General features: G+C 40.9%; 1 protein-coding gene across 1 annotated transcript in view; it reads right to left on the reverse strand.

Moving 5' to 3' along the window:
- Positions 1-27,165, reverse strand: part of ttc27 (tetratricopeptide repeat domain 27) — a 208,536-nt gene that overhangs the window by 67,848 nt on the left and 113,523 nt on the right. The window contains exons 11-14 of the mRNA XM_060830829.1: positions 22,145-22,240; positions 21,576-21,698; positions 16,439-16,666; positions 407-505 (exon numbers count right to left, since the gene is read on the reverse strand). Of these exons, the coding sequence (XP_060686812.1) occupies positions 407-505; positions 16,439-16,666; positions 21,576-21,698; positions 22,145-22,240 (546 nt within the window). The remainder of the gene's footprint in view (positions 1-406; positions 506-16,438; positions 16,667-21,575; positions 21,699-22,144; positions 22,241-27,165) is intronic.

A 27,165-nucleotide genomic window follows, 5' to 3' on the forward strand; every position in this document is an offset into this window, starting at 1 on the left:
TCCACAGAGATCAAACATTTTCAATATTTGGGTTAAGTGAAATTCTGTCTCTCATATCAAACTTGATTATTATTCAACATCAAACAATATTCTTTAAGCCTCTGTGAAAAGCCATAATTTTTTTCTTCAGTAAAGGATCTCCACAAATGCCTTCCATATATAATGGAGGTTCTTTGCTGAGTTTGGGTGCTATGCAACATAAAGTGGGCAAGTGATTTACTTCTTATGATGATTATTACCTCCTTAACAGGGAAGCAGTGCACAATCTGAAAAATACAGATGAGTGCTAAAACAGATGCCCACCTGGACATTTCAGCCAGGCTACATTTCAGGCAAATGAAAGGAAAGTTGCTGCCTTGAAAGTTATTTCTGTACTGAGACCGGGTCCTTGCTGTATTGTACTTACATCAGGTTCCAGCATCACACATCTTTGAAATGCTTTTGCAGCACCTTCGAAGTTATTCAATCCCAGATATGCACAGCCCAAAGAAAACCAAACTCCAAGCTGTACAAAATACAGAAGGCACATTAGAATGTTTTGATAGCTATTAACTCCATTAGCAAATTAAAAAAATCTTTATTCCTTATAATCGACACCACAGTGATAGAAATAGAACTCTCCACAATTGTCAACATTGAGTATTACTGTAGATTTTAAACTTTTAATCAAATGGTAACTTCCAGTGAATCTAACTTAGACTCAGTGCCAAAACAAATACAGGACTGTACAGTTTAATGATGGAGTACCCAATCGGATCTAACACTTCACCCTGCCTTAGCATGACACGCATGTGGATAAACCAATCAATAGCTTCAAAAGGGCAAGCTTTAGTGTTACTGTGTCTATGCAGCTCATCGATTTTAAGCAATGAAGCAAGCAGCCCCAAAGTTGAACCTTTGCAGAGGTTCCCACAAGGCAAAATTTGTCTAACATTCACAGACTGTGTGGCCCTAATTGCACTGTTGACGCTGTGGAGACCAGTTAACATAGCAAACATCAAATACTGAACTTAGATGTTTTCTGATGTGTTAAACACCATACAATACATTTAGCATTTGCCAACTAAGATTTAAGGTATGTGATCATTATAAATTAAGATCATTTATTTCAGAGTTTCAATATTGAACTAAAAACATGACTTTCTAAACTGCGAGAGAGAATGTTGGAGGAGTGACAGTGGAACTTTGTTCACTTAGTAACAGTTTTATGATCAGACACAGTCAACATTGAGAATCTTGCTTTCAGTTGAAAAGAATGAGGGTTTTTTTTGGCTTAGGGAAAACCCACAACTTGGAAAGCTTTTGGTTTCAGTTTACAGATGTCCTGGTTGAAATTAGATGCAGGAACAGTTGCTCCTATAAAAGAGTTCTCTCAGTGTCAGGGTTTCAATTTAAAATTCCAGACCAAAAGTGTTTGGTTAGAACAGAACAGATAATTAAGGAAGACACTATTAAACTCTCAAGATCAGGAATTGGAAAAACTAGCCAAGTTAAACCCATGGTTATGATAGAGGGGCAAATTTCTCTGCTACTTGAGTATCACAAAGTGATGCTTCGGGGGTAAATGGGAGTGTATTTTTATCATGTGATTCAAAATCTTTCACATTATATGTGAATAGTTCGTTTATTCCACGTTTCTTCATTTCGCATGCATAATAAAGGGTAAAAAATGAGGTCTGCAGATGCTGGAGATCACAGCTGCAAATGTGTTGCTGGTCAAAGCACAGCAGGTTAGGCAGCATCTCAGGAATAGAGAATTCGACGTTTCGAGCATAAGCCCTTTTCCTGATGAAGGGCTTATGCTCGAAACGTCGAATTCTCTATTCCTGAGATGCTGCCTAACCTGCTGTGCTTTGACCAGCAACACATTTGCAGCATGCATAATAAACTTGTGTTTTATTGTGAAAAACAAATCTGTAGCTTGTATTTCAGTGAGATTCATGAAAGAAGAAAAAAAAGATCTGTCAAGCCAATTTTCAATCTAGGATCTGAGCTGTCCAATTGTAAAATCTGCAGGGATCATAAGGCTACTAAATTACTGGAAAAGCATCTTCCATGCAACTCATCCATGCTGATCAGATATCCCAACCTAATCTAGTCCCATTTGTCAGCACTTGGCCCATATCCCTCCCTTTCCTATTCATATATCCATCCAGATGCCATTTTAATGTTGCAACTGTACCAGCCTCCACCACTTCCTCTGGCAGCTCATACCATACAGGCACATCTTCTGCGTGAAAAAGCTGCCCCTTAGGTCCCTTTTATATCTTTCCCCTCTCACCCTAAATCTATGCCCTCTAGTTCTGGATTCTCACACCCCAAGGAAATGACCTTGTCTATTTATCCTATCCATGCCCAAGATTTTATAAACCTCTAGAAGGTGACCCCTCAGCCTCCAATGCTCCAGGGAAAACAGCCCCAGCCTATTCAGCCTCTTGCTGTCACTCAAATCCTCCAACCCTGGCAACATGTAATCTTTTCTGAACCCTTTCACGTTTCACGGCATCCTTCCGATGTGAAGGAGACCTGAACTGCACACAATATTCCAACAGTGGCCTAACCAATGTCTTGTATAGGCACAACATGACCTCCCAACTCCTATACTCCATGCTCTGACCAATAAAGGAAAGCATACCAAATGTTTTCTTCACTATCCTATCTAGGAGCTATGAATCTGCACTCCAAGGTCTCTTCGTTCAGCAACTCTCCCTAAGACCTTACCATTAAGTGTATATCTGATATTTATCTCGCATTTATCTAAATTAAACTTATTAAACTTCATCTGCCACTCCTCAGCCCTCTGACCCATCTGATCAAGATCTTGCTGTAATCTGAGGTAACCTTCTTCACTGTCCACCACACTTCCAAATTTGGTATCATCTGTAAACTTACTAACTATACCCCCTCCCTTCACATCCAAATCATTTATATAAATGATGAGAAGCAGTGGACCCAGCACCTTTCTTTGTGGCACTTCACTGGTCTCAGGCCTCCAATCTGAAAAACAACCCTCCACCACCACCCTTCTGTCTTCTACCTTCAAGCCAGTTCTGTATCCAAATGGCTAGTTTCCCTGTATTCCATGATATCCAACCTTGCTAACCAGTCTCCCGGGGGAACCTTGTCAAATGCCTTATTGAAGTCCATGTAGGTCACACCCACTGCTCTGCCCTCATCAGTCCTCTTTGTTTCTTCTTCAAAAAAAAACTTAATAAGGCTAGTGAGACATGATTTTCCATGCACAAAGCCATGTTAACTATCCCTAATCAGTTCTTGCCTTTCCAAATACACGTATATCCCTCTCAAGATTCCTTCCAACAACTTGCCCACCACCATTAGGTTCACCAGTCTCTCGTTCCCTGGCTTGTCCTTACTACCTGTCTTAAATAGTGGTATCACGTTAGCCAATCTCCAGTCTTCCGGCACCTTACCTCACCTATCGATGTTACAAGTATCTCAGCAACAGGCCCAGCAATCACTTCCCTAGCTTCCTACTGAGTTTGAGGGTACACCTGATCATGTCCTGGGGATTTATTCATTTTATGTGTTTCAAGACATCCTTGTCTGTGATATGGACATTTTTCAAGATGTCACAATCAATTTCCATACATTCTATGTCTTCCACGTACTTTTTCACAGTAAACACTGATACAAAATGCTCATTTAGTATCTCCCCCATCTCCTGTGGCTCCACACAAAGGCCACCTTGCTGATTTTTGAGGGGCCCAGTCCTTAATGCATTTGTATAAACCCTTTGGATTCTTCTTAACCCTATTTGCCAAAGCTATCTCATGTCCCCTTTTTGCCCTCCTGATTTCCCTCTTAAGAATACTCTTACTGCCTTTATACTCTTAAGTTGCTATATTGTAAAGAAATATAGTCGATAACCGTGTGTCTGACCTGTCGCAAGGCGATACTTGTGCTCTTTGCAATACATGTGAACTTCCATAAAAATTCCAAAGTTGTCTCAAAATAGTCCAACTGTGTTTGCATATGTATAATGACTGAGAGAGATCACAATCATTGGATTTCCTGAGACCAACTCCCAGTGAACAGCCTGATACTGAATGCATTTTAGGTGGTCAAGTTTGCAAGATGTTCACAGCTGAGTTAAATTCTGTGTTCCTAGATTGTCCAGGAATGATTTGTACTGATTTGCTTTGAATATTACTGAGTCAAAAAACTCAAGTTAGACTCCAAGTCCTAGGCTGCTCTATGCACAATAGAAACAGAATTCGGGTGTCAACATCTTGGTTCAACCAAAAGAAGAGGGTTTTTAATAGATGTTGTAATGTTGACAGTTCCATTTCACCTCAACAAGATATGCTGCCATTAGCTTCCATCACCACACCAAGGTCAGGGTCCACTTACATCCTTCTGAAACCCTCATCCATACCTTTGTAATCCCAGGCTTGATTATTTGAATGCTCTTCTGGCCAGCCTCATAACTCCTATACTCCGTAAAGTTAATTCACCCAAAGTCCTGCAGCTCATATCCTAACTTTCATCAAATCCTGTTCATGCATCACATATTCACTGACTAATATCGTTCCTGAGCCAGCAGTTTCTCAATTAAAATTTTCTTCCTCATTTTCATATCATTCCATTGCTTTACTCCACTTATTTCTATGATAACCTCCAGACCAAAGAGATAACTGGATTTCTCAATTTCTGGTCTGTGGTCCAGCCTCAATTTTAATTGCCCCACCATTGGAAGTCGTGTCCTCTCTAGGACCTGTTTTGGAATTCCCTCCCACAATGTGTTAAGCTTTGCTCATTAACACTTCCTAGAAAAACCTTGGGATATTTCTGGAACATGTTCACAGAAGGTTTTAAAAGCATCAAAGGCATGGGGAGAAGGCAAGAATATGGTACTGAGATATAGGATCAGTCATAAGGAGCAGATTTGAAGGGCTGAATGGTCTACCTCTGCTCCTAGTTTCTGTTTCACTACAGTGAAGATGCTACAGAAATGCAAGCTATGACTTTTTTTTAACCGAAAAACAGAGAGGGAAATAACCTTGTAAATAGCATTTCATCAATGATAGCACCCATTTTACCGTCAGCTGATTTCAACTGCAACACAAACTGCATTTTGAGATCTATCAGTTATTTATCTAACCCCTAGGGACAGACAAGATCCATGCTACATCAACTACCATGAAAACAGCAACAAGCCAAAGGACGGGACTTTGCAACATAGCCTGTCAGACAGCCAAAACAGAAGAACGTAACAATTTTTTTTTCCAAATATTGCATTTACCACATTTTTGTTTACAGCTCCACAGCATCCAGGCCACAAGTCTGCTACGGATATTTCAACCATCTGGATGCAATGGGTTGAAGGAACAGAATAATAGTTGACAAATGTGGATTTGGCCACAAGTGAATAAAACCATGCTGAAATCAACTTCATTTGAAACATCAAGGATGAAAAAAGATTTCCACTTGTTCCTCGAGTGGAGGATGGTTTTTACGCAGGGCTGCGAGTTTCTGCCATGAGTCATTTTTAGTCTCTGGATCTTTGGGCACATGAGGTGGGATATTCCACAATGCAGTTGCGAGACCAAAGTTCAGGATTTACTCCCGTTTTATAAGCTCCTTCAAGCATTAATGTTAATCTTGCCATGCTTCAAGGAGAGCATCAGAGTGACTTTGAAGCTTTCTTTTCAGTTCTCCCTTGAACTTTGGTCTTTTAAAACCTTAAAGAATAGGACTTGGCTGGGGAGACTGTGTTTGGTTACCTGGACTCATCTAAGTTGATTTTGCAAGAGTTTTGTGGAACTATCCCTAAGATATATACTAGTGTTTGTTTAATGGCCCTTCTATTGAACCAGAGGATGCAATGGAAGCATGGCAGATGGAATTTCTCGAGTACTGTTAAATTTCACTGATACATGGTCCAGGTCTCACTGTAGTAAGGGAGTGTGAACATGACAACTGCTTTGTACACTAGGACTTCAGTTGGTCTGCAATGGTCTTTGTTGTCAAACACTCACCTCCATTGTTTATAGAAGACTGAGCCGGCACAGTGTGGATCTCATCAATTGACATTTTGAAAAGATGGCTGCCATGGTGTGGAAAGTGCTCAACAAAACCCAGGGTCTAACCTTCAAACATACATGGAAGGTAGAGTGCTGGCCGATCAGGTATAGGTAGACATTTAAGATGTGTTCTAATTACATTGAAGGAGTTTTTTTATTGTATGCAAAAGTGAAAGATCAAAAGTGGCTTGCAAATCTGGTGCAAAGTGGGCAGGAACATGACAGTATATCTATAATGGTCAGTTTAGCTTTGGAATGAACTGAAGTTAAAAGTTGCTCATCCATCCAACTATTCAGTAGCAAATTTGTCTACAGTACTGGAAATCCAAGGCACACCACTGCAGCTGGCAAGGGGATCGTCTAAGCCAAGGGAAAGAATTACTTGGATTGTACAAAAAAAAGGTCTTTTTACAATTCACTGACAAGACTTTCAAACACTAGCTAGGTTGACAGAGCTAAGCAAATTGCTCTTTGCTTACTGTGGACTATCCTGTGCAATCATTTTTAATGAAACTAAAAGCCAAGCTTTTTGTTCAAAACCAGCAGACTCTGTGATTAATGTTTAAGCATTACAAAAGGTTTGGTTAATTTTGACTGACAGTGAGGTGATATCAAACAGACGCTATTTACCTTATGGCAGACTAGTCACAGGACTTTGTCTCAGATCAATTTACTCTTTCTCCCGCTCAGGAGGGCTGAGAACAGTCAACACTCTCTCACAAGGGAGCCACAGTTAAGCTTTCCAGCAGACAAAGAATTAAAAACTAATTGCACATCAATTTAACATTAAGATCAGTTTAAAATAGAGCAGACACATAGGGAAGTGCTGCAGCAATGAAGGCTTTTAATTCAAATGTTGACCTCCAATTTTCTTTAGTGGATTGCCCTGCATTGTCGGAAAATATATTCCACATCCTGTAATGCGCAGAGAATAGTTGCAAAGGCTCAAGACAAAGAAAACAGATCAGTGAAAGACATTGCACATAAAGCAAAGAATACACAGTGAAATGGACAGAAAATTTCAGGAAAGTTGAAGTTACAACTTTGTAATGTGGCAGGATTAGTAAATGTAATGCCCAAGGGACGTCAGTTCATATCCCACCATGGCAGCTGGTGGAATTTAAATTAAAATTAATAAATCTGGAATTGAAAGCTAGTCTCAGTAATCCTGACCTAAACAATGGTTGTTAAAATGCCATCTGGTTCAATCATGTCCTTTAGGAAAGAAAATCTGTCATCCTTACCTAGTCTGGTCTACACCTGACTCCAGACCCAGAGCAATGCGGTTGACTCTTAACTGTCTGGGGCGGCACGGTGGCCCAGTGGTTAGCACTGCTGCTTCACAGCACCAGGGGCCCAGGTTCGATTCCAGCCTTGGGTGGGTGACTATCTGTGTGGAACGTGCACATTCTCCTCGTGTCTGCGTGGGTTTCCTCCTACGGTCCAAAGATGTGCGAGCAAGGTGAATTGACCATGCTAAATTGCTGTGTCAGGTTCATCATTCAGAGGGAAATGGGTCTGGGTGGGTTACTCTTCGGAGGATCAGTGTGGACTTGTTGGGCCAAAGGGCCTGTTTCCACACTGTAGGGAATCTAATGATGACAAAGTTTAGGGTTAATGCCTCATTGGTCAGACCAAACGGCAGTCAGTCCACTATTGGATTCTGAGAGATAGATCTTGACTTGATGCAAGATAGGAAGATGGTCAGTGGTTGGTCGAGGTCAGCCATCTCAGCTCCAGGACATCTCAGCAGGAATTCTGCCAGATAGTGTCCTATGCCCAACCATCTTTAGCTGCTTCATTAGTGACCTTCCCTCCATCATAACGTCAGAAGTGGTGACGTTTGCTGATGATTACACAATGTTCAGCACCATTTGCAACTCCTCAAAAAATGAAGCAGTGTATGTTCAAATGCAACACGATCTGGACAAGATGTAGGCTTGAGCTGACAAGTAGCAAGTAACACTGATGCCACACAAATGCTAGGCAATGACCATCTTCAATAAGAGATGATTTAATCACCACCCCTTGACATTTAATGGTGTTACCATCACAGAAACCCCCATTATCAACATCCTGGGGGTTACTATTGACCAGAAATTTAACTGGACTCACCACATAAATACAGTGGCTACAAGAGCAGGTCAGAGGTTAGGAATACTGTGATGAGTATCACATTTCCTGGCTCCCCAAAGCCCGTCAACCATCTACAAGGCATGTGTCAGGAGTGTGATAGAATACTTCCTACTCGCATAAATAGGTGCAGCGCCAACAACATTCAAGAACGTTGACACCATCCAGAAGAAAGCAGCTGTTTGATTGGCAGCACATCCACAAGCATCTACTCCCTCCACCACCAACATTCAGTGTGTACTACCTACAATATGCACTACACAAATTCACTGAAGATCCTTAGATAACACCTTCCAAACCCACAAGATTTCCATTACAAACAACAAGGGTAGCAGATACATGGAAATACCACTACCTGCAAGTTTCTCTCCAAGCCATTCACCATCCAGACTGGAAATAGTTCACTGTTTTCTCACTGTCACTCGGTCACTGGAATTCCCTCCCTAATGGCATTCTGGGACAACCTACAGCTACGGACTCCAGAGGTTCAAAAAGGCAGCTCACCACTACCTTCTCAAGGTCAACTAGGGACGGGAAATAAATGGTCAGCCAGTGACACCCACACCCCACGTGTGAATAAAAATACACAGTTTTGTGCAGCCCTCTTGATTAGTATTTCCTATTTCTTTTAGGTTCATTGCAGGTCATTCCACTACCCATGCGTTTCCTTCCCCTTTTTTTTCTATTCCTTTGAAATTCTGCTCATCTGTAATTTTCAATTTCTGAAGGATGATATGCCTGAACTATTCGCTTCCATTCAGATAAACACAACAGCTAGGAGATGGAACAAGCAATTTGGCCCCATCAGCCTGTTCCACCTTAAATGGTTGATCTCATCTCAGCTTCAACTCCACTTTCCCCATAACCTTTCAACCCATTACTAATTAAAGGTCTGGCTACTTCCTCAAATTTATTTGGTGTCCCAGCATCCACCACGCTCCACGGTAGTGAATTCCACAGATTTACAACCTTTTGACAGAAGTAATTCCTCTTCATCGCTCTTTTAAATCCTCCCCTTAGCCTAAAACTATGACCTCTTGTTCTAGATTTTTCTACAAGGGGAAACATCTGCTTTATGACCACTGATGACATTTTCACCTCTGGAATTTATGCAGTGAACCTTTACTGAGCTGTCTCCAAACAAATTACATCCTACCTCAAGAAAAAGGACCAAACTGCATATGTTCCAGTATAAAACTAAAGTACTGTACATACTGAAAACCTGAAAGAAAAACAGAAAGTGCTACAGAAACCCGACAGCATCTGTGGAAAATGAAACAGATTTAACATGGAGTTCAAAATGACTCACTGAACTTGAAATATTAAATCTGGTTCACTTCCATTCATATGTTGGTAGACCAGCATTTTGTCCTGGATGACGTCTCACAATGAGGTGTCACTGGGGGACAAATGCCATTTTGAACATTAAAAATAACATGTTTTCATATTAGATGTTAATTCATAACTCCTGGGTTCAAAACAGACTCATCAACATTCAATGGGCACTTTTGGCAGGATATGAGTTTAACACAATGTTCCTGAAGTGACGCCAGTAATTATGCTAATATGGAATGGAAGTTCTACCATGCTGAGCTCTTAAATAAATCCAGAAGGTGGCACTTATAAATCTGGTTATAAACAATATAATCTTTCAACTTATTGGAGGCACAAGTATGCTCTTGAAGATACCTATACAGGTTTGGGCTAAGTTTAAAGAAATACTCCATGGAATAGAGAATGTGATGAAAAAGAAAATCATTCAGAAACTTGCTAGTTTGTTACTCAAAATTCTATGTTAATAGATTTACAACTTAGCATCCTGGGAAATGGGTACTGATCCCAACACACACTTTTCCAAAAAAAACCTCCAAAAATAAAGAAGAATACCAGCTCATTTAAGGTAAACTAAAATGAATCCATCAGTTTTTTTTTCCCACAAGAGAACAGAATACTTTTTTTTCAGCAATTCTGCTGTGCAACTCCTTTTATAATGAATTTATAATGACTAAGTGTCTTTGATTAAATATCCTGAAGTTGTTGAGATTTTTGTCAATTTCACTTCTGAAATATTTTTCTACATCTCAGGTTGAGATGATATAATTCTTGTCACTGAACACATGAAAAACAACTTCACCTCCATATTCCTCCCTCACATTGACATTTCCACAAATAGAATTCTGAAGTCCAACTTGCCTTGACATAGCACCTTTAATGTCAGACGTTTCACACAAGTATTATCAAACAAGATTTGACACCCAGTTGCATAAAGAAATATTAGGACAGGTGACTAAGAACTTAGTCAAGGAGATAAGGTTTAAAGGGTAATGTTGCAGATTCCGGGATGTAGATGTTTCAGCAAGAACAGGGATGATGGTAAAGGTTGACCGGGGAGGGGAGTGCGGCATTGTTAATCAAGGGTAGTATTACAGCAGTTGAGAGATGGACAGACTTGAAATGCGGAGCTTATTCAAGGAATAGCTACTGTAGGTCTTGGATAAGTACATTCCTATCAGGCAGAGAGGTAGTTGTCGAGAGAGGGAGCCATGGTTTACGAAAGAAGTTAAAGCTCTTGTCAAGAGGAAGAAGATGATGTGAAGATGAGGCGTGAAGGCTCAGTTCGGGGGCTTGAGAGTTATAAGTTAGCCAGAAAGGATCTAAAGAGAGGGCTAAGAAGAGCCAGGAGGGGACATGAGAAGTTGTTGGTGGATAGGATCAAGGAAAACCCTAAGGTCTTCTATAGGTATATCAGGAATAACAGAATGACTAGAATAAGATTAGGGCCAAAGATAGTAGTGGAAAGTTGTGTGTGAAAACTGAGGACATAGGGGAAGCGCTTAATGAATACTTATCATCAGTATTCATTTTGGAAAAGGGCAATGTGAGTGAGAATACGGAGATACAGGCTACGAGATTAGATGGGACTGAGGCTGACAAAGAGGAGGTTCTAAGATCTGAAAATAGATAAGACCCCTGGATTCAGATAGAGTTTATCCTCGGATTCTCTGGGAAGCCAGGGAGGGGATTGCAGAGCCTTTGTCTTTGATCTTTATGTCGTCATGTCGACAGAAGTAGTGCCAGAAGACTAGAGGATAGCAAATGTTGCTTCCTTGTTGAAGAAGGGAAATTAGGACAACCCTGGTAATTACAGACCAGTGAGCCTTACTTCGGTTGTGGGTAAGGTGTTGGAAAAGATTCTAAGAGATAGGATTTATAATCATCTAGAAAGGAATAATTTGATTAGGGATAGTCAACACAGTTTTGGGAAGGATAGGTCATGCCTCACTAAACGTATTGAGTTCTTTAAGAAGGTGACAAAAGAGGTGGATGAAGGTAAAGCAGTTGACAAGGTGTATTTGGACTTCTGTAAGGCATTTGGTAATGTTTCACACGGTAGACTATTGCACAAAATACGGAGTTTCGGGATTGAAGGTGATTTAGCGGTTTGGATCAGAAGTTGGCTCGCTGAAAGACAACAAAGGGTGGTGGTTGATGGGAAATGTTCATCCTGGAGTTCAGTTACTAGTGGTGTGCCGCAAGGATCTGTTTTGGGGCCACTGCTGTTTGTCATTTTTATAAATGATCTGGATGTGGGCACAGAAGGATGGATCAGTAAATTTGCAGATCACCCTAAGGTAGGGTCGTGGATAGTGCCAAAGGATGTTGTGGGTTACAGAGGGACATAGATAAGATGCAGGGCTGGCTGAGAAGTGACAAATGGAGTTTAATGCGGAAAAGTGTGAGGTAGTTCACTTCGGAAGATGTAACAGGAATGCAGAGTACTGGGCTAATAGTAAAATTCTTGGCAATGTAGATGAACAGAGATATCTCGGTGTCCTGATGCATAAGTCCATGAAAGTTGCCACCCAGCTTGACAGGGTTGTCAAGAATGCACATGGTGTGTTGGCATTTATTGGCAGGGATATTGAGTTTCGGAGCCATGAGGTCATGCTTCAGCTGTACAAGACACTGGTAAGGCCACACCTGGAGGATTGCATGCAGTTCTGGTCACTACATTATAGGAAGGATGTGGAAGCTTTAGAAAAGGTCCATAGGATTTTCTAGCATGTTGGCTGGTATAGAAGGAAGGTCTTATGACGAAAGGCTGAGGGAACTGAGGCTGTTTTTGTTGGAGGGAAGAAGGTTGAGAGGTGACTTAATCGAGACATATAAGATAATCAAGAGGGTTAGATAGGTTGGACAGTGAGAGCCTTTTTCTTTGGACGGTGAAGGCTAACACGAGGGGACATAACTTTAAATTGAGGGGTGATAAATTTAGGACAGATATTAGCGGTAGTTTCTTCACTCAGAGAGTAGTAGGGCATAGAACGGCCTGCCTGCAATAGTAATATACTTGCCGACATTAAGGGCATTTAAACAGGCATTGGACATACATATGGATAATAATTGAACTGTGTAGGTTAGATGAGCATCAGATTATTTTCACAGGTTGGCACGCAACATCAAGGGTTGAAGGGCCTGTACTGCACTATGTTCTAAAAGAGGAGGAGTACAGAGACAAAGGGATTTGAGGGCGTAAATTTCAGCTGCAAATGGCACAGTGAGAGAGCCCAAGGCTGGAACTGGAGATATTGTTAATCACCATGTTCAAATATGCTCTGACACAACTAGTGCGAAGGTGGGACTTGACCATGAACTGTACAGGTCTGACTGTTGTCAGGGTGAAGTGGGAAAAAAAGTGTTGAATCAAACAGTAGCAGTGATTACCAATCTATAGAGGAATGACTATTTACAACTGGTGTTATAATAGATTTTTTAACCAAATAGATTACTGATGTACACATATTAGATTTAAGAGTCTACATAAAACAACTGTGCATTTATCACAGACCAACTGAAGTTACTTATTAATCCTTATCCTGCTAAATAAACTGATTAATCTATTGAGGTATAGTTTTAAGGTTAAAGGAGTAGGAGAAGCTGACATAAATCAAGTAGTGGTTAAATAACATGATGGCAAGGCTTTAAAGGTCGGTGGTCCATAGTAACTGATGGACTGAAACAGGATTTTAAAAAAGGACAAGGAGTTTCATAGCTACAAAACTTAATTATTTTAGACTATTATTAATCCGTGTGAGCAAGTCTAACAAAAAAAATTTGCACAATATGCAGCACACTACATCTTGCTCCAGAAGAAAATTTACTTTACATGAAATTAAACTAACAGGCATTCTCTCTTTGCAAAAACAGTTTAGATTGGAAGTGGGAAGTGATGTTGGAATTTTTAACTCTTGATGCTCTGCCTCTCATCTGGGTAACAAGCAATCTGAAAGAAAAAGCTGCACCCAATTGTTCACATGATCCAAGTGACAGACAGGCCTCTTAACAGCTGCTCGGCATCCCCACTTAACATTGAGAGGAGGGAACCAAGTATGTAAACCAGGGTCGCGCTTCAGCTTGCAAAGTAAATCCTGGTCCTGGTTTTTACAATTCATGAGAGGTTTGAAGGAATGCACGCTGAAGGGATGTTCCAGGCGGCAGGGTATTAGGTTCCTTGGGCATTAGGACCAGTTCTTCATAGACAGGACCTATGCAGTATTCACCAGAGCCAAAGCCCTTGAGATGCAATCTGCTGTCTGCAATGTATTTTAGGGAAGGGAACCAGGGGATACTACCAGAAAGGATAAATAAAAATGTACAAAGTACTGAGAGAGACATATAGCTCTCAAAAATGAAATATTAAGTTATTAGATAGGAATAGAGTTCCGGGAAAATCAACAAGATCTAACTTGGGCAGACATTGAAGATATAATGTTGCACATTACAGGGTAAAATAGATTGATGACCTTTAGATGCAGGTCATGAAAGAAGAATGCGATTCTGTGGTCAACAATGGAGGCCTGGCTCAACATACTCCATCACTGGTTACTGTCACAGAATTTATGACAGAATTGTCACAGTGCAGGAGGAGGATATTTGGCCCATCATTTCTGTACTGGTTATTACATATTTCTGGATACATTATGCTCAGGCAAGATTGGGAAGGAAAGAAATGAGGGGTGGCAGCATGAGAAAATTACCCTATTGGACTTCCTCCAAGAGAGGCAAGAACTATTTTTCTTTTGGTTAGTAGCAATTGTAGTTTAGTTAATGATAAGAAATGAGTATAGGTCACCAAATGATGAAAAAGATAAAAGAGCAAAACAGGGAGAAGAGTTTGTGAAGTGTGTTCAAGAGAATTTTCTTGAGAAGTACATTTCAACTCACTAAGGAAGAAGACATGGTTGGAGTAAGTTCTGAGGAAAAAATATGGATTTTAGGAACCTAGTGTCAGTAAGGGCACAGTCAATTTAGTATTCGAATGCTCGGTTTGGCCTTGGAAAAGGACAGGGAATAATCTGGAGCAGAAATACTTAATTAAAAGAGGGTTAATTACATTGGGGTAAGAACAGACCAGATCAAAGACCTAAAGGCAAAATGTAACACAAAAATAATTTTCTAATGATATGGTTTGGCTATAGCCAAGGTATAATCACACAAAGGTGAAAGGGAGAATAAGTAAAGCCAAGGTTTCCCGGATGATAATTGAAATAGAGAGAAAGATGAAAAAGAAAAAGGACAGATGCCAGATTTATGATACACACAAGAACCTAGTCATGTATAAAACGCACAGAAGGAAAGTAAAATGGATAAAGGAGAGGAAGGAGTATGAGAGGAGACTGGTAACCAACATAAAAGGAAATTCAGAAATCTTCTGCCGGTGTATAGGTAATAAAAGCATTGTGAGAAAAGGATTGGGGCAACTAGGGAACAAAAAGTGGACCTATGCATGGAGACATGGGTCATGTCTGATGCATTAAATGAGCACGTGGCAACTTGCCATCCTCATGAAGATAATACTGCTGAAGTTGCAGGGTAAGGAGATTGAGACGTTGAATGGCCTGAAAATAGATGTAAAACAGGTATTTAAACATCACCAGGGTCAGCTGTGATGCCTTTGATGATGTAGAGAGAAGAAAGGGAGGAAACTGCACTGGTACTAGTCATAATCTTCCTTGGATTCACAGGTGGTGTTAGAGGAGAATGGCAAATCTTTGTTCAAAAACAAATTTACCCAGAAACAAACAGCCACTCAATTCAACTCCAGTAGAAGGAACACTTTTAGCATCTATAATCTGGGATTAAATTAAGTTGCTTGAACAAATGCAGATTAAGTAAGGAAAGTTTGCATGGAACTATTGAAGGTAAATTGTGTTTTACAAACTAACTTAATGACATAACAAAGATGGTTGCAGAGGGTAATGCCATTGATGTGCTGTTAAAGTGCCATATGTTTGTCAGCAATGTTGAGGTCCATGAAATAAAATGGACAGTCACAGCAGAGGTGAGAAGTTGGGGGTGTGACAGGAAACAGAGTAGCGATGAATGGTTCTTTCTTGGAGTGGACGCAGTTACACAATAAAGTTCTCTTTGGTTATTAACAGGATCATTGCTTTTCTTGAAATGACCCAGGCATGGGTACAATTTCAAAATCTGCAGAGGACACAAAAGTTGTAAGTATTGTGAACTGTGAAGAGGATAGTGATAGTCTTCATGAGAATATAGGCTAGTGCTAAGTAGCAGCTGAAATTACAGCCTATTTGTACAACCTACATAACCCAGAAGCTTGGCTTCATGCAGAAGCTATCCCTTTTTCCATTTCTGTCAAGCACGTGAAGTAAAATCTTAACCTGTTCAAACTTGAAAATAGTTCGCAGTTAAATTTTGTTCCATACCAATAATCTACAACACCTCATCATCACAGCCCTATCGCTCAATCACATCTTTACTCCCAAACATCATATGTTCAATCCACTGAAGAGTCTCACATCCTACCTTTCTAATCCAGGCACAATAGATCAGCTTTCTTATTTTTCACTTTGAACAGTTTCCACTTCAGCTGCGTGCATGTGGTATGGGAGGCCCTCTGTCTGACACAAGGCAACGAGCAATCATCTGTAACTGTGGACTACAGTGTAGCTCAATTATCCAAAGTGTTTAGCATTAGACTCAACAATTTACATTGCGTTGCTGTCCAGTGGGTCTGAGTGATTGCAGGCAGTGGACCTATTGGCTCGGAAGAAACACAGACTACACAAATCAACCAGGAAATGGCAGTATTGACTGAAAATTACTGGCAGGTGTGAAACGACATATTAAAAGTATGCAGGTTTCAATACAGATACCTCCCTCCAACATAATTCAAAATCCATTTTATTATCCCACACAACATTAGGCTCAACAAGAGAAGGTGAGCTCCCCACCTGTAAGCTGTTGATCTGCACTGATCGCTCAAAGCATTCCACACATTGTCTGAGCTCATGGTTACGGAGGTGCAGCAACCCTTTGGAGCGCTGAGCACGGGCACTACGATAATTGGACAGTTCCCAGGCCTTGTCGTAGTACTGGTGGTCATTCAGCACATCTCCCAAGAGGCAGTACAAAGTAGGTGTCTCTTTCTTCTCTAGCTCTCTGCGAAGAACCTCTTCTGCCTGAAAAATGATCAGAGGATGAAATCAAACTCTAGACAAATCCAGCAGGTTCAGCAACACAGGTGGGTGCTCATTCTCCACTGTGTGCTTTTCCTTAGTGTTGTAATTCACAAGTGTGCTTTCATCAACAAAATTAACTCATCAAAGATATATTAAACATGCTTTTTGACATACTGTACCTTATCTATGTTATACTAAGTATGGGAGAATCATAGAACACTGAAGGTGGACGTTCAGCTCATCAGATCCGTGCTGGCTCTTTGAACAAGCTCTCCAATTAGTCACGCAGTCCAACTCTTTCAGTGTCTGTGTAAACGCTTTCTTTTAGAATCATAGAAAGTTTACAGCACAAAGGAGTCCACTTGGTCTATAGTGTCTATACCAGCCCAAAACAAAAGAATCACTTAATCTAATCTCATTTCCAGCATTGATTTCATAGACCCATAGGTACAGTAATTGATATATCTCATAAATGAGTCAAAGGTTTCTGCTTCTATTTCTGGCAGCAAGTTCTAGGCCCCTACCATCCTCTGAGTGAAAAACATCTTCCTCAAAAGCCTTTAATCTTTCTACCAATCAGCTTAAATCTAGTAGCTGTAAAAGGAAACAAGCCTTTCCCTTTCTTTCCAGGTCACACTCAATTTTGTACTACATCACAATCAAATCTTGCCTCACTGTCCCAATCAGTAAAATCTAGTCTGTCCTAACTTTCGAGTATGCTTCTCAAGGATTTGTCCAATTCACTAGAAAGTTACTAGTGAATCTACTTACACTGCCCTTTCAACTAGCACATTTCAAATCATAATGTGTGCACACTCATTTCTCATTTTTCTTGTTCTTTTTTGCAAATTACTTTAAATATTTCACCTCTGGTTACAGATATTCCTGTGATCAATGCTACATCTATCAAAACACCTCCTAATTTTTAACAGTTCTATTAAACTTCCCCTTGACCTTCCAGTTTGAAGGAGAAAGATCTTAGTTTCTTTAGTCTGTCCACAGAAATAAAATCTTTTACCCTCAGTTAATTCTTTCATTGTTGTGCAGCCCTTAGTGTTACCTTGCATCACTCTCAAAGCCTTCATTGATATTATGACCTACCAATATGCTTGTTACTCCCAGAGTACAAGTGAAATGAAACTCCTTGCAATTTTTTTCCCCTTTTCACAGAACTACCGAAGCCATGACTGTTTGAACCTTTGGGTAATCACCCTCAAGCAACAATAATTGTTCTGCAATTTATTCTTGGCTGTAATGAATTACATTTTGACAACCAGAACATCAAGCTAAAGATTTTTTTTCTTACAAGTAAAAAAAAGCATTTTGTGAGGTAGCATGGAAAATAAGGATTTAAAAGGTATTAAATATATTTTGCGGCTGTGGCTTTCAAAGGTCATACTGAATCGTCCTCAATCATGGAAACATATTGTTTGAGCCCCTTTTCCCTTGCTCCATGGCAGAATGCTTCAACAGGGAAGTAAAGCCTGGTATAATCAATAAACAAAATAAATTGGCTCCTTCTGAACTGGCATAGTTATATATGATCACTCAAACTCTGGCACTAGGTCACAGAGAGTTAGTGCCAATATCAATATCATAAGCTAATTTCCACATCCAGTGATTAAGCAGTAGAATAAAAAGCTACAGTGTACTATACTACCAGACACACATGTTCATTCTGAGCTAGGGGACCAACCATGGCGCCATGTGGAAATCGAGTGTCTCAATTTGTGTGGTTACAAAATATTGCAACTTCTGTCAGTCTGGCTGTTCAACATGTTCTTCTCATCAGCTCAGCTTGGGTAAGCCCTGCTAGTGCTAAACAATTGGCATTTCCCTCATCCTCTAACCTCCGACCAAACTAATACCCCAATCTTCAATGCAACTGTGTGGGAAAATATAGCTTTATCAAGAGAAGACTTTTTTTAAATCAAAAAAAGTGGATAGGAAACATTGAGCAGTCAAAAATGATGAATGCAAAAGAGATTGGAAATTAATTCCATTTTTAATTCTTGATTGTAAATCAGCATCAATTGTTTTCAAGAACCAAGAATATTTTTATTCTCAACAGTCTTTCTCTCCTCACCAAAATGATCATTACTCATCGGTGGATCCTGATGATGTATTAAACAGGAATGTCAGCAGCGTCAGTGAAGCTTAATCCATCTATCATTATCTTAAAAGGTCACTTGAAATACAATTGGAGCGGGAAACTAACTGATTTGGTTTAATTAATCCAGAAGTGCTTAGGAAAATTGTAACCACAAATCTGCCTCCACATCCTGACTCAATTAGTTGAACCTGGATTGGGGATCTGCAACCAGGAGCATTTCTGTTTTCTGCTTTGTGAGCCACTCAGAGCTTCTTTTAAAACAAACAATAGTGTGCCTTTCTAGAGATACCATACTCAACCAAAATAAGAGTAAGAGATACAGATGATGAACATTCCTTCTCATCTCAGTCTTAAATGGTGCCCCTTAATTCTGATTCACTGCCCTCTGGTTCTAAACTCTCCCCTGAGGAGAAACATCTTCTCAACATTTACCCTGTCAAGCCCCTTAAAAATCCTTTGTTTCAATGAGATCACTTCCTGTTCTTCTAAACTCCAGTGAGTAGAGTCCCAACCTTTTAAGCCTTTGCTCTTAAGACAATCCCTCCATACTAGGGACCATCCTAGTGAACCTACTCTGAACTGCCTGCAATTAAATAATATCTTTCCTGAAACAAAGCAACCAAAACTGTTTACAGTACTGCGGATATGGTCTCACAAGCACCTTATACAGTTGCAGTAAGACTTCCCCACTCTTATACTCCAACCTCTTGAAATAAGGGCCAACATTCCTTTAGGCTTCCTGATTATCTGCTGCACCTGTGTTAGCTTACGTATTTCGGGCACAAGTACCCCCAAGTCCCTTTGTGTTGCAGCTTTCTGCAGTTCCTTTCCATTTAAATAAAACTCTGCTCCTCTGTTCTTCCCTTCAAAATGAACAACATATCACCCAATTTGGGCCACTCCATGTGACAAAGGAGATGAGGTGGCATAGTGGTCATGTTGCTTGACTAATATTCCAGACACTTAAGTTAATGCTTTGGGCAGGTTAGCCTTCTAAATACTATCTATGGTTCCAGATTCATAGAAATGTAGTTAACTCTTAACTGCCACCTGAAATGGCCAAGCAAGTCACGCAAGAGCATTTCTTTTTGTTACTGATTCATATGATGTGACATCACTGATTGGCTACTTTTTATTACTAGTCTATAACTGCACTCGAGTGGTGGTGGTGAGCTGTCCCAAGACCCAAGGCTTTGACCTAGTGACACTGATGTTGCAGTGATAAGCTACCAGGTCAAGATGGTGTGTGTCTCAGTTGTGGGGGCGGGTTGGGGATTATGGTTTAGGGGATAGAGATCATGAGCTTAGAAGATGCCGTGGTGACATAGTGGTAAGCTGTTGCTTGGTACACACTGCTACCACAGTCCATTGGTGGTAAAGAAGGTGAGTGTTGAAGGTGGTGGATGTGGTGCCAATCAAGTGTGCGGTATTGTCCTGGATGGTGTTGAGCCTGGTTGTTGTTGGGGTTGCATCCATGTAGACAATGAAGCGTATTCCATCACACTTCCATCAAGTGGGAGTGGGGAAAAAGGAAATGAGTTACTTGGCGCAGAATTTCTAACCTCTGACCTTCCCTTATGGCCACAATATTTATATAGTTGGTTCAGTTCAGTTTCTGCTCAATGTTAATCTATGGATGGTGAGTGGGAGATTTAGTGATGATAATGCAACTGAATGTCCAGAGACGACGGTTAAGCTCTCTCTTGTTGGAATTACCCATTACCTGGCTTCTGCGTGGTGCAAATGTTATTTGCCATATATCAGCCCAAACCTGGATATTGTTTGGGCTATATTTGAATATGGACTGCTTCAGTGTTTGAGGAGTCATGAATGGAGCTGAACATGTGCGTTCACCAACGAACATCCGAGTTCTGACTTTATAACAGAGGGAAGATTGATGAAGCAGCAGATGGTTGGTAAGCAAATGCTGGCCTTCTCAGAGATGCACACATTTATTAAAAAAAGAACAAAGTTTAGAAAATGTTAAGAAACAGCTGAAGGCACTGAAGACTGCAAAGTGTGTAGACCTGAGAGTATTAAAATAAAGGGAATCTCGAGTGTAGAATGCTAGTTCTTCCTTTGAATCGAAGGAATTAATTAGGAGAAAGTGAGGACTGCAGCTGGAGATCAGAGTCAAGAACTGTGTTACTGGAAAAGCACAGCCGGTCAGTCAGCATCCGAGGAGTAGGAGAGTCGACGTTTCAAGCAGAAGTTCTTCATCAGAAATGTGAGGGGGTGGGGGTGGGAGTTGGGGGGTGAGGTGGCCAAGGGGGCTGAGAGGTAAATGGAAGGAGGGGCGGGGCGCAGGGGGGAATGTAGCTAGGAATGCGAATTAACGTGAAACAAGAAATTTCTGGGTGCCAAATACAGATTTTACAAAATGACACCAATCATTTGAAAACCTTCCTTTTGAGAAATGAAAAATGAGAAGCTTTGCTAGAAGACAAATTTTTTGCACTGCAATTTCTATCTGAGCAGCTGTAACCATTAAAAACAAAGAGTCACAGTTTTAAACTGCTCCTTTTAAGCCTTTCAGATGAACATCTTTTTCATTAATCTTTCCTTCCCAAGATTTTGAAAACTTTTAGAACAAACTGATAACATTTATTTAATATTGTACAGAGGTGGATCTTATATTCAATTCAATGCCAGAGCTCTCAAATTACTGAGAACAAGCAAGTTGAAAGAATAAACTGTTCTTATCTTCTTGTCTTTATTTCCTTGAAAACAAAACTCTCCAGTTAACCTGTGCGGAATACAGCCCAACTGTTAGCTCCAAGGGAAGTGCTCACTCACCTTTCCATGTTGCCCAACTCTTTCACAGCAAATAACAACATCTTCCCACATCTCCAACTGCTCGAAGATCTGTTGAGCTGAGCTATTACAACCCAGGTCAAACAGAAGAGTTGCAAGCTGACGCTAATAGAAAAGGATAAAAAAATAAAGATTTTAAAACTCCAACAATACATTCATCTGACTTATTCTTCTTGTGACATAAAGAATATTTTCAATAATGGAGCTTTAAATAATAACTGCCAAAGAAGAAATTTCTCAAAGCCTAAGTGAATTTGGATGCTAACTTTGTTGTCAAAGTTAGTGGATTCTGAGACTGGATGACAAAATCTCTGAGTGATGAAGTGTCACTGCATGTAAAACCAAGTATAAACTTGGAAAAAGCACATTTCAGGTTTCCACTTACACTTAGTGGCTGTATTCTCGAGTCTGAATCAATGCATGTCAAAGTCTCAAAATCTACAAGGTTCTAACACAAGATCTAGATTGTCATCTTTGCAGTACTGAGAGAAGATGCTAAACTAGTCAGATTATGCTCTTTAGAAGACGGCATTAAAGATTCATACACATACCTTAACAGCATAGTGTGGAGGCACTTGGCAACAGTAGAAGATCTTCAGGCGTTCCACTACAGCTGTGGTCTTGTCTTCAAAGTGATCTGTAAGAGCCTAAGCAGGAAAGTAAAGTAAAGCATTAACTTACACTGTACAGCAAGCTCCAAATCAGATAATCTCTGCTAGGATGGTGCTACATGTAGTAAAGTTGATCTCAGTTCCCCTCTGACAGGGTACGGAAAGTCATTATTCAGCATCCTTTTGGAATCGAGTAGGCATGTGAACAGTCATGGAGAATAGGATGGGACACGCCACGTTTGAAGAATTTATAGGCAAGGCTTGTGTCCACATAATAGTCATCAGAGAAGAAAATAAAGCACATCCACTGCTAATGAATCAAATCCCACAAGGATCCAAAAGCAACTACAATGAGCAATAAATATTTCCAGCCAGCCATGCCACATCCTAAACAAACTTTACAAATAAGGGTATTTAAAAATATAGGAGCACAAACACACCATTGTGTTTCTATTTTGTTTCTGCAAACTGAGGAAAAAATCTACAAAAATACTTCAAAAACTCAGAAGCAGAGATGGGAAGAAATTAAAATAAAGTGAGTGATTTCTATGGACTGGCCAGTTTGATCTTTCCATCTTTCTCTTAAGCTATAATTCAAGACAAACTTGTAAAGGTGACCAGTAAAATATATCTTACAGCACAACAAACAATGACAAGAAATACAGCACTCCAGCTCAAATGTGAATAACAGATCAATGTAAAAGTATGTTATGATTGCAGCTAGTGGTAATTTTGGACAAGTCAAATCCCAGAGTGAGCCCTGGTTTGACAGACCATTTTTTTTTTGTTTACTAAGGAGGTCGGACACTGAACATGTTACAAGAGCCTGTAAAATACTTTAACAAAAGAACATACAAATTTATCTCACACAAAAAAAAACACAAATTCTGCCAGGTAACAACTATGTGAACAATCTCAATACAAACATCAGAAAGAATGGTTAACCCCTTTTACTGTAGCAATAACCTAGCAATTGATTAAACCTCAGTGAAGTGCCACCCTTATCTCCACACCAATACTTCTTGCTCAGTTGGAATGGATGCAAACAGTATACTTCCAGCAAATGACAATGCATTCACTAGATATTGTTTTTTTCAGTTTATATCTTTGCATGAGACCTTTAAAACAAACTGTTAACTCAGTTCACTACTACTATCAACGGCTTTGTCAGATACAGGATGTCTTTCTCGTCGCTGGTCCCACAACTTCCAGCTTCTGGAGCTTTCTTATCACTTGCTTCTAAAAAAAACTCAGGAACTTTCCCGAGCCCCAAATGTTTGGAGACCGATTGTAACCATACCTCTGCTGTTATGTCACTTCCCACACATGGACCGACTTCTGTCCCATTCTCTCTCTCTCTCTGCGATTCAAGAAAAACCGTGGCAACTACTGCCTGAGAGGGCTTGTTGGCCATTTAGCTAAAGCAGCATTATAAATGCTGTTTTGAACTCACTGTCCAAAATTACTTTCTGACCTTTAAAAAATTCATATCTTCATAGAACTCAAAACTAAAATCCATTTTCCTCCACTTTAGAGCCCAAATTCTGAAATAACAATGGTAAGATATTATGGACTTTAATTTCAGGAGTTAAAAACAACTACATATTTAGAAAATCTTTCTATACATATCACAGACAAGGAAGTGCTGGATGTCTTGAAACATATGAAAGTGAATAAATCCCCAGGACTTGATCAGGTGTACTCTAGAACTCTGTGGGAAGTTAGGGTAGCAATTGCTGGGCCTCTTGCTGAGATATTTGTATCATCGATAGTCACAGGTGAGGTGCTAGATGACTGGAGGTTGGCTAACGTGGTGCCACTGTTTAAGAAGGGTGGTAAGGACAAGCTTGGGAACTACAGACCAGTGAGCCTGAAGTCGGTGGTGGGCAAGTTGTTGGAGGGGATCCTGAGGGACAGGATGTATATGTATTTGGAAAGGCAAAGACTGATTAGGGATAGTCAACATGGCTTTGTGCAAGGGAAATCATGTCTCACAAACTTGATTGAGTTTTTTGAAGAAACAACAAAGAGGATTGATGAGGACAGAGCAGTAGATGTGATCTATATAGACTTCATTAAAGCATTCGACAAGGTTCCCCATGGGATACTGGTTAGCAAGGTTAGATCTCATGGAATACAGGGAGAACTCGCCACTTGAATATAGAACTGGCTCAAGGGTAGAAGGTGGTAGTGGAGGGTGCTTTTCAGACTGGAGGCCTGCGACCAGTGGAGTGCCACAAGGATTGGTGATGGGGTCACTACTTTTCATCATTTATATAAATAATTTGGATGTGAGCATAAGAGGTATAGTTAGTGAGTTTGCAGATGACACCAAGATTGGAGGTGTAGTGGACAGCGAAGAAGGTTACCTCCGATTACAACAGGATCTTGATCAGATGGGCCAATGGGCTGAGAAGTGCCAGATGGAGTTTAATTTAGATAAATGCGAGGTGTGCATTTTGGAAAAGCAAATCTTAGTAGGACTTAAACATTTAATGGTAAGTTCCTAGGAAGTTTGCTGAACAAACAGACCTTTGAGTGCCGGTTCATAGCTCCTTGAAAGTGGAGTCACAGGTATGTAGAATAGTGAAAGAAGGTGTTTGGTCTGCTTTCCTTTATTGGTCAGAGTATTGAGTACAGGAGTTGGGAGGTCAAGTTGCGGCTTTACATGACATGAGTTAGGCCACTGTTGGAATATTGCATGCAATTCTGGTCTCCTTCCTATCGGAAAGATGTTGTGAAACTTGAAAAATTTACAAGGATGTTGCCAGGGTTGGAAGATGTGAGCTATACGGAGAGGTTGAATAGGCTAGGGCTGTTTTTCCCCTGGAGCATCAGAGGGGTGACCTTATAGAGGTTTATAAAATCATGAGGGACATGGATAGGATAAATGGACAAAATCTTTTCTCTGGGGTGAGGAGTCCAGAACGAGACAGCATGGGTTTAGCGTGAGAGGGGAAAGCTATAAAAGAGACCTAAGGGGGAACCTTTTCATGCAGAGGGTGGTACAGATATGGAAAGAGCTGCAAGAGGAAGTGGTGGAGGCTGGTACAATTGCAACATTTAAAAGGCATCTGAATAGGAAGGGTTTCGAGGGATATGGGCCGGGTGCTGGCAGGTGGGACTAGATTGGGTTGGGATATCTGGTCGGCATGGACAAGTTGGACCGAAGGGTCTGTTTCCATGCTGTACATCTCTATGACTCTATGTTAATGGGGCTACCTTTTGTGTGTCTCTCTCTCCCTCTCCGCCACCATGTCAATGAGTTAGAGTCATAGACTCTTAGACATGTACAGCACCGAAACAGACCGTTTGGACCAACTTGTCCATGCCAACCAGATATCCCAACCCAATCTAGTCCCATCTGCCAGTACCTGGCCCATATTCCTCCAAACCCTTCCTATTCACATACCCATCCATATGCCTTACAGTACTGCTAGTCATAATCCAGTCATGATCAGTCATCCGCTTGGAATGCTCATGGTCAAGGGATGTGTCCCAGCACAGTTTGGGGAGTGTGCAACAATCAGTCCTAGAAGGCCATCACAAGCTGTCAGGGCAACCATGTACTGTCCACCAGGAAGCTGTAAACACAGCTCATAGTCTGGTCAGTCTCGTCTAGGGGCTGCTCATCAAAGTTGATCAGAGGTCTGTGGTGAGTGAAAACTCTGTGATTTGTTTAACAACAGCTGATAAGGATACAAGGAGGGCCTGCAGGGGCACTGCCAAAAGAGGTAGGGAGTCAAGGATAGGGGGGAATGCAAAGGCATTCACAAGGTGGCCCAAGGCCAGTAATAGAGGGAGACTCAAAGCAAATTGGGAATAGGTCTTACGTTCTCAGCATGTTGCACAGTAGACACTGATGTGCTCAGTCATCAGCTATGGGGTGACCACTGATGACTCGTTCTGTCCTGTTCTCAACATGGATCATTTCCACTGAGAATCGTGCTGAATGTTGGTTGCTGTGACTGCTGACCTAACCAGGTGAAGGTGAATGCAGGAGGATCAGGGCCAGCAACAAGCTCAGGAGCAGAAGCAAGCCAACATGGAAGACGAGAGCACCCAGCTCAGAGAGGTTCCTGCTGCAATACCTCTCAGGATGCGGAGAAGACCTGGAGTCTTGGCTCCAATTTCATTTCCTGTGGGATGAGTAAGGCACAGTGTCAACGCAAGCTTCATACATATTTCACAGAAACCTGTGACAGAACTCTGCAGGGTGCTGGAGCAGGTCCTCAGTAGGAATGTGAGGCCATCCTCTCCCAGTGGCTGTGAAGGTGACTGCCACTCTAAACCTTCTTGCAACTGTCTCCTTCCAGGGAGGTGTTCCATGTGGCATGTCTCAAACTCAATGACTGATGCCATCTCTGAAAGGTCACACCAATTTATTCCATTAACCCATGACCTGAGCAATGCTGCAGCCCCGGAGTTAGGATTTGAGAATAGAGCTAGGTTCTCACATGTTCACGGTGGCTATATCATAATGCTGCAAAATTCATCAACAGGAAGGGGTTCCATTTAGTTAATGTTCAGGTGATCTGTGATTACCATTACCATTTCCTGAAGGGGAGTGGCTGCTACCCTATAAACTGCCGTGATTCTTCTTGGAACATTTCTTGTAGCTGTTGTGTTTGAGGGTCCAGGTGCCTTTCCAGGCTGGTTATTGAGGGAATAAAGCTACCAACTGTAACCAAGACTCATGACGCTATTGTGCAATACCCTGACTGATCGCTTACCTGCATGCAATGTTCCCCTACTGGACCATGACAAACTGGAGGTCTACATTGACTTGGAGGTTGTTCAGACAAGATGCAGCTACTGACAGGGAAAGTGTGTGATGTGGTGGTTAAACAGTGAATAGGGTGAGTGAGTGAGGTTATATGTGAAAGGAGTGTTAGCTACGTCAGCTGTGCTGCAGGCACCAGGGCTTTGTGGCTGCTGTGCCATGAAGTTGCCAGTGAAAA

This window comes from Hemiscyllium ocellatum, chromosome 10, assembly GCF_020745735.1.
Source record: "Hemiscyllium ocellatum isolate sHemOce1 chromosome 10, sHemOce1.pat.X.cur, whole genome shotgun sequence".
NCBI lineage: Eukaryota > Metazoa > Chordata > Chondrichthyes > Orectolobiformes > Hemiscylliidae > Hemiscyllium > Hemiscyllium ocellatum.